An 8,745-nucleotide genomic window follows, 5' to 3' on the forward strand; every position below is an offset into this window, starting at 1 on the left:
GTGTGGAAGAATGGGCCAAAATCACACCTGAGCAATGCATGCCACTAGTTTCTCCATACAGGAGGTGTCTTGGTGCCATTCCACATTGTTACAAATAACTTCATTTCTGGACATTTATGGTTTGATTTCTTTGTATGTATGGATCACTTGGGTTGTTACCCACATCTGGTGAAAATTTCATGTCATTAGCACCTCTAGCCATATATTTACTGAGAAAAATGGTGATGTGTTCAATACTTATTTTACCCGCTGTACATCACTACATCACCTTTATTAAAAAAAAATGATACTTGAGTCAAAGTTTGATTTAGTGAATGTTAAGATAAGACATCAGAGACAGGGGTGTCCAAACTTTTTTTTAGTGAGGGCCAAATACAGAAAAATGAACAAAGGGCTGGGCCACACACTACTAGAGCTGGGCGATATGGTCACTGTGGTTAGTCTTCGCATGGGTTCTAACTGGGGGTGGGGGTGGGGGGGGTGGTAAAGTTGTATCAAGGGGGTTTAAAGGTCAAGTCAAGTGAGGGGTTGGTTAACTGTATCATTTTGGTACAATGAAAACATAAATGGATCAGTTTTACTGTAATAACGAGATACATTCATACATCAATAATGTGTGTATTTCAAACTCACCTATGTGAAGAACATTGCACTCAGTGGGAGCAGTGATGCTGTCCTTTGGATTGAAGGATGGCTGACATGTTAGGAGAAAGTTTGGTGGTTGAGACACGAAGGACTTCACAGAGATGGGTATTGATCATTTTGGTTCTCAGTCTGCTTTTGTTCTGATTTAACAGAGAAAATGTTTGTTCACATACATATGTATGTTGAGCCGAACAGGCTCATCATTCTTTTTGCGTGGCATCTGAGTTGGAAAATCTGAACTCATGCTGCTCGATGCGTCGCATCAACCAATCCGAGAGACTCCTTTTTCCACGTGACAGTTTCCTGAATGTTGTCCACTAAACCGAAACAGACGAACAGGAGAGCTTTGCCTGAAATCGACCATCTGCAGTTGGATTTTCTGGCTGGATATATAAGTGCCGATGTAGGTCAGCTGGTCCGGACAAAAAAAAGTCAGTCAGCTGGCAGCTTAGGGAGCGGCAAAACTAACCGAACAAATCGCCTCTAAATCATCTAGTGAGTTACTTATCTGCTGTGTGCAATGTTTGCTTGCTCTTTAGTAAATAAATCAAAGCCATTTTCTTTATTTTATCTTTATTTCACCCGCCGAAGGCAGACGCTCCTCCTCCCACATTCCGCGGCTGCCGCTGCTGCTGCCTCTTGTCCAGTGTTGAAACGGAGAAGTGCAACAGAGTTGAGATAAAAATTCTTGTGCGGGCCATATTCAATTATATTTTCAGAATTTGCTGCGAGCCAATAAAAACGGTACGTAGTTTGGACACCCCTGGGTTAGTGGAACTTGTTGCAAAATCATAAGAAAATGGAAATGCTCAACCTTTGTCTTTGTCAAAGGAAATAAATAAATAAATAAATAAATAAATAAATAAATAAATAAATAACATGGAAATGCTAGATTCAGACACCACAAATATACCTCCTGAAGATCCATTTTTTTGGACCACATATAAAATAACCGGTTAGACGTGACCAACATTTAAGACAGAGGTTATTATTTATCTTAACAAATAGCTGCATTAAGAACAAATGAATTACTGTTGAACAGTTGAATGCAATGTCTATGGTGATGCAAATATAAGGTGAATGATCAAAATGATGGAAGCTCCATTATTTCAAACCATCTAAATGAACGTTGTTTATACCGCTTTTCAACTTTTGTTCACCATTTAAAGCATTTTACATCAGTACAGACATTCACTTATTTTAAATAACGTTCATACAGCACTAAATATACCTTGTGCTTTATCATGTATGCACTAAAACATTGATGGTTTATTATTTTCTTTACTTATTTTGACAAGTAAAGTCTTTTAATAAGAAACGGTTCAATTTTTTCTGAAATACAGTTGCCTTGAGAACTCCATTCTGAGGAATATATGTACATACATTTAAACACCATTTACTGTTAGAGGTCTACTTATGACTCTACAAACTGAGGAGAGCGTCTGCTAAACTGAGTGACATCAAAGGAAGAAAAATAGGTCAAGGTATTTGTTTTTAGGTATTTTTTTAGGGTACACTGCCCAAAAACAACCAAGGACTGCATACCTGAAAGTGCCAGAGTGTGCAAATTCTGAAATACACAGAAATGTGCAGACATTGCACATTGTGCACAGGTGTGCAAAAACTGCCTGGATCATTAAAAATAGTGCGTAAACAAACAAAAAGAAAGTAGAAGTTAACAAAGGCGTGCTAGCTGCTGAAGTAAAGGCACTCTCTGTGACTGATGACCACATTTTGAAGCAGATGTTTGCCTCTTCTTGGCGAGCTGGTGGCATTCCTCTTTACCTTTTCTATCACCCAACTGCCACGTCTTTCCTTGATGGACGGCCTCAAACAACCATTGACCTGCTAAGTAAAGCAAAAACCGCTCAAGCATTTCTTCGAGAGGATCGGGGCGAGACAGAGGTGGACAAGGCTGTTGTGATGTGCTGTAGACAGAGAGAAGATGTTGTTATTGAAGGAAAAGAAATCTGGTTTTGAGCGGTGAGAACCAGGAAAACGGGGGGAAAGACATTTCTCCACTCCATCTACCTTCTCCCCTCCTCCTCCCCAGTGGTATTAATTAGCAGCAGCAGATGAGTGGAGAATAGGAGCCTGAAGGGAGAACAGGTTCATGTCAGGTTAGTGTTCGCTGTTGTTGGCCCCTTCTCTGGTCTTCTGCTTTCCTCTTTTCCTCTGCCTCCTCTCACATGCACACAACACACACAAAATGAGGTCTTACAGACTGAAGAAGCACCAGCTTCCTCTTACCAAGACTAACTCCACAAGTATTATATATTTGACATGCAAAAGTTCCCATTCCAGTGTAAAATTTAGACTTTAGGCTGAAAATGTCTGCTCCGCTTATTTAAACAATGTATTTATTTCTAAAAGCATCTCAGATTGGGACACCGCACAACCATTCAACCTCACAGACAGGCAAAATCATGACTCCAGTCTTGTATTGTCCCGCTAACTGTTCACAGTGAATTGTGCTTCAGTTTCCTCTCTCAATCATCAATTTCAGATGTTTCTGACAAAACTTGATATATCACAGTTTTAATCAATGTCTGCCTCTGCGGTGTAACTGCTGGCATTTCTTTCCTCTATAACTCTCATAGACGGTGTATTTTTTACCCTGACATGGTTCGGCTTCACAGTCCCACAAAAATACCACAGCCGCTCTTAASTTCACATTATTGTTAACTTTGCAACTCCAAACCCGCTTCATATTCAAAAAGARGCTCGTTCCTCAGGTTGGACTGAAGATAAAGCTGCTTAAAAGGCAAATAACTAGTGCTGCAATCAACACTGCAGAAGGGGACCATAGAACAGGCCTTAAGCATTTCTGTTAGCTATTTTTGGAAATAATTTAAAAAATGACTACTTACTGCTACRTATTACTAACACTACTGCTGTTACCACTGATGTTCATGATGTGATGGCAAAATGGAACAGGGGATAGATTTGACAGATTGAGGCCTCCTCTGCAGTAATGAGGGCGTTGCTCCAGTCATGAAGAAGCTGAGCATGAAGTGTCAAGTTCCAACCCTCACCTATTGTCATAATGTGTGAATCATGACCAAAACAACTGAGACWGGAGGGTTTCTGGGTGTTCCTCCTGGACCTGTTGCTTTTGCAAATCAACCACTGATGAGCAAAATAAAATGTATGGATGAGGAATGTATCAATTGGCTTCCTGGACAAAAAATATTGCAAATACTAAACAAAAAAAACCTGTCTGTTTAAATTAATATTATAAAATGTATCCAATATAAAACAAATATTTAAAGTAATAATTAAAAGCTTAACTGAGCCATTTTCAGGTAATCTGCTTAGTGAATGTAGAAACATTTGCAGAGCTGGCAGCTTTGTCTTTGCAGCTGCTTTGTTTTCTTTCAGTGTCTTCAGAAGTCATGTTTGACCTAAAGCAGCTGCCTCCGAGTTGACTTTTTACTGTTTGTCCAGTATCAACAGCATTTAGTCTGCTGTAAAATCTGTTTTAATTTCATTTTAGTTTTCTAATCTCTGTCTCTGTTTCACAAATCATTGCTCTGTCATGCTGTTTTAATCACTAGGTTTGCACTCTAGTGTTCACTCTACRGTTATAAAATATAAGAGTGACACAAGAAGTTGGTTATTTCTAGTTTTGACCRTCCACCATTTGCAAACATGATTTAAAGGCAGCATCACCAAGAGARTAGTAACAAATATTATGATTTTTAAGCTAAATGTCATGTTTCTTACATGTTAAAAAATTGGGTGCATCAGGGTAAACTTTATTTTTCCTGTAATAAAAATTTATACCTATAAAATACAACAAAAATCATTCCACATCTTCCACTTGGTTGAATAATTAAGATGCATTTGCTCTACTTGTTGTCTTGCCTGGACGCTTAGGACTTGGAGACTAGAAAGATATATTCTCTTATAATTTGGATCTTATGACTCTCTTGAGTATTGGGTTTTTTTGCAAGGCACTGTAAATATTTTTCAATTTAAGACGGAACTAAAATGACAATTAGTTTTTAGTTTGGTGATCACAATGGCTCTGTACCCTTTCTGATCTTTTTTTTTTTATTGTGAAGGAGTACATACTTGTATTAAGGTATAAATGTAGCCTTCCTGTCTTAAAAAAGTATATTTATCATCTAATGGCTGTACAACAATATTGATTCTCTCTCTTTATTTYCACCATTTTCCATGCAGAATTCCATAAGACACAACCTGTCCTTGAACAAGTGTTTTCTCAAAGTGCCTCGCTCCAAAGACGACCCTGGAAAAGTGAGTATCTCCTTAACAACGTGACATGACTGAAAAAAGCTCAGGCTGAATTATGGTGCTTCATGCAGTCAAAAAAAAAAAAAGGAAATAAAAAAAGAAATTCCAAGTCAACAAACTTTCAAACTGGGCTTTTCAAGTATTTAGTCACACACGTGGACACAGTTTTGCATCAGGGCATCATAGACACTCACCTGTTTTTAAATATTTTTTTTACTTGCTTTTTTTTGTCACACACACACACACACACATACATAGTATGTGCACTTAAAAGCAGTTTGTAACTCCATAACCAGCTGTGCTTGAATGCCTAATGCAGCTTTCTCTGTGATCTGTGGCTCCTTCAATATTGATTCTGCCAAGTAATAATATGGCACAGAGAGCAATGAATAATAAGTATATGTAGGTATACACCCTCAGATACAAGGCCTTTCATGCATCTGTTATGCTTTATTAGAGTTTGTTTCTGTCCTTTCTTTCCTCTCTTGGAAACAATCATAGGAACCTTTAGATATGTTTCAGCGCTGCTGGCTCTGCTGTCGTTAGGAAACCTTCTTGCCAGGGCCACTTCTGCGGCGCCGGTTTGATAACAACAATTTGTCAAGTTCTTGTTTGTGCTGAATCGAAGGACTTGCTCAGATGGGGCGAAAGTATATAATTAAGGTTGATCACTGAAGCTTGTCTTTACATTATTTTTTTTTAATAAACGCTGAAATGTCTGCGCTTCCTCGCGTCTCAGGATTAATGTGAGAAACAATGCACAACTTACGTGGAAAGGCGAAAAAAAAAAGCTAAAACTTTTCAACAAACTCTTAAAACTCTGCTCATTTTGTTGGGGGATAGGATGAAGGGAAGGATTTTTTTTTCTCCTGGCTGTGGGGATTTTGGAGCCATTGAAAAATGAATTAGAGGGGAAGAAGGTTTAAATAATTCAGGCGAAATCCTTGGAATTGAGTGAAGGCTTATAGTGTGGAAAGGCACAACGAGAGCGGCTACCCCCCCTGATTAGCCGGACTTGGACCTGACCAGCACCTTAATTCATGACGTGGATCGAAGTGGTCGATACTTTGGTATGAGAGGGAAGAAGCGGGTGGGAGGTGGGGGGGTCATCTCTGTGTGAAGAAGCTGAATGTACATGTTTGAAGCCACAGAGAGAAGGGAGACGTTAAATCATGCATGTGCTAACGTTAATTGGCTGTGTACAGCTCAGTGATGTGGGACTGAGAGACAGAGGGAGAAGAGACAAGAATAAGGGAGGTAGGGAGGGGGTAGAAGTTGATGGTTGAACTCTGTGTGTGTGTCTGTGTGTGTGTGKTTATATCCTAGATGAACCTCTTGAATTCTGTCTGCAGCTTTAGACCTCAGTGGGAGGAAAGAGTAAAAAATAAAATGTAACCAAAAAAAAATCAAAGCAGATCCCTTCAAATTTCATTGCATGTTTTAATTGGAGAGACGGTTGTGTTTTAATTGTGTGTATCAAATGGATTGGATTTTCTGGAGAGAGAAAGCAGAAGTGTGCAGCACAGGAAAACTAAGAGTGGAATGATTTGATACAGCGTTGGTAGAGAAACAGACGCATTTGGTTTATTGAATGCAACAGATCCATGTAGCGAGAGTTCCTCTCGGCAGAGTGACTAAAGCTGCCTCAGTGAGAACAAGTGAGGGAAAAAAAAATAATTTATCAGTGTGCATAGTAAGCATAGACACCTTTACTAAACGTCCAGATGTAAAATGTGTGAATATATTTTGGATTCAACTATACACTTATGGATTAGGGGTTTCCTCAAGTGAAGGAGTTCAAGTACATAGGAGCCTTGTTCACAAGTGATGGTAAGATGGAGTGGGAGATGGATTGATGGATTAGGGCCTCGCTGCAATCATGAGGGTTTTTCTCTGGTCTCTTGTGGTAAAGAAGGAGTGGAGCCAAAAGACAGAGCTCTTGATTGACGATTCATTTGGAAAATAATAGACTGACCACTTTAGTTTGAGAGGAAGTTGCTGTCTTTATTACAGGTTATGTGGCACTTTAAAGTGTTTTTGAGAAGTAGGCTTAAAATGAAAAAAAGGTAATTGATACAATTATAAAAGACTATAGTGATGCAGATTTTGAAATCGTCTGTTTTTATTTTATTTATTTATTTATTTATTTATTTTACAAAGATGAGCTGAGCCAAAGGGTGGGGAGGAGGTCTGGAAGAATACAGAACACGTTTTCCATCAAGTTCGCTAAATTGCATTTCTTGTGGTCACCATTCAGGGTTCCTACTGGGCCATAGACACCAATCCTAAAGAGGACACATTACCCAGCAGGCCGAAGAAGAGACCACGCTCTGGAGAACGAGTAAGCACGAACAGACCCTTTTATATTCTTCTCTTTCAGCCATAGAGCACCGTGTTTTAAAAGCCTCAAATAATGTCACGGTGTATAGTCTGGTGCGTACTACATCTTGTAAGTACTGTATTGGGGTGCACCGATTGCAGTTTTCTTGCTCTAGAAACAATTTAAACTTGTTTTAAATGGACAACAGCTCTCTCTCACAGCAGAGCAAAAATGGACAGTAGCTGATTTTCAGACCTTTGTTGAGGTAAATCAGTGGATAAGATCAGCTTCTCATGTAAGTATTGATTCATTTATCGGTGCACCCCTAACAGGACAAACAGCATTTCATAGGGTTACCCCTAAATTTTCAGTGTCTCTTTGTAACTTGACACTTATATAAAATTTCTCCGCCTGTGCAGTCACATGACGCAGGGTAAATAAACCTTTGACACACTGGGCAGCTGTAATACTGAATGTTGTGAAGCTTATTATATTGCCAGAGACATTTGGTGAGGCATTTTTGCCATATCAGCCAACACCGAGGCAAAGAAATTCTCTAATGAGCTTATTAATAAAAAAAAAATCAACCAAATGTAATACTCTGGAATGACAATAAACTAGACATTACAGTGATTGTCTTAACTATAAAATATGTTAACCAGAGTATTTACGAGTTTTATTTGTGAGTGTAACACTTGTAACACTCCATTCCAAGTGTGACCTTGTTATATTATCACTTATTTGYTTTCATGGTCTCAAGAGAATTTTAATACCAGTGTAAGCAGGTTGCTGTTGAAGAAATTATCATGTACTACAATGAGCGTTATCTGAAGAAACCTTCATGACAATCTGAATACGCAAGGACAAAAATAAGAGGAAAGTATAAACAATGCTGCTAGGCCAAGCACATGCTACTTTAAACTGTTGCTTCTTGTGGTCCAGTTGATGAATGTAAAATAACTAAATTCAAAGAGTTTAGTAAGATTTTACCATGAGTGGACAATGTAACTTCAACTATGAGTGATGGAAACTTGCTAAATTATTTAACAGTGAAGGGAAAATAAAATAAAACTGAATATTTTGTTTGTTTGCAGCCTGCTTGGTACAGGAYTTATTAGTGCAAAACAAATGTAGAGTATTTCTGGTTTATATTTTAGGATCTACATTACAGGATGACACTGTGAATCTACTGCTACAGAGACCCTAAAAAAATCACTGTTGTAGCAACAAAATAACCACCACTAATGCAGCATTACCACCTAATAAAATTTACCGTATTTATTCAAGTATAATACATAAAATTGAATCCATAAAATCATCCATAAAGTTGGGGGGTAGTACTATACTCAGATAAATATTTTTACTTATGTATTTTAACTGAAATATCCAGAAAGAGTCCAGAAATGAGTCCAGAAATGAGACCGCGTCGTAAAAAGCAGTTGAAACAAGCTTACCTCTGACAGTCCGTCGTGATTCAGAGCGAGATAGTAACAGATCCAAGCAGGCGACATGATGTGAAA

At 38.4% G+C, this 8,745-nt stretch overlaps 1 protein-coding gene across 2 annotated transcripts in view; it reads left to right on the plus strand.

Moving 5' to 3' along the window:
• LOC106524176 (forkhead box protein J3) overlaps positions 1-8,745 on the plus strand; it is a 67,621-nt gene that overhangs the window by 31,352 nt on the left and 27,524 nt on the right. For both annotated transcript variants that reach the window (XM_014017882.1, XM_014017881.1), the window contains 2 exons: positions 4,834-4,908; positions 7,163-7,246. In XM_014017882.1, the coding sequence (XP_013873336.1) occupies positions 4,834-4,908; positions 7,163-7,246 (159 nt within the window). The remainder of the gene's footprint in view (positions 1-4,833; positions 4,909-7,162; positions 7,247-8,745) is intronic.

This window comes from Austrofundulus limnaeus, unplaced genomic scaffold, assembly GCF_001266775.1.
Source record: "Austrofundulus limnaeus strain Quisiro unplaced genomic scaffold, Austrofundulus_limnaeus-1.0 Scaffold178, whole genome shotgun sequence".
Classification (NCBI taxonomy): Eukaryota; Metazoa; Chordata; class Actinopteri; order Cyprinodontiformes; family Rivulidae; genus Austrofundulus; species Austrofundulus limnaeus.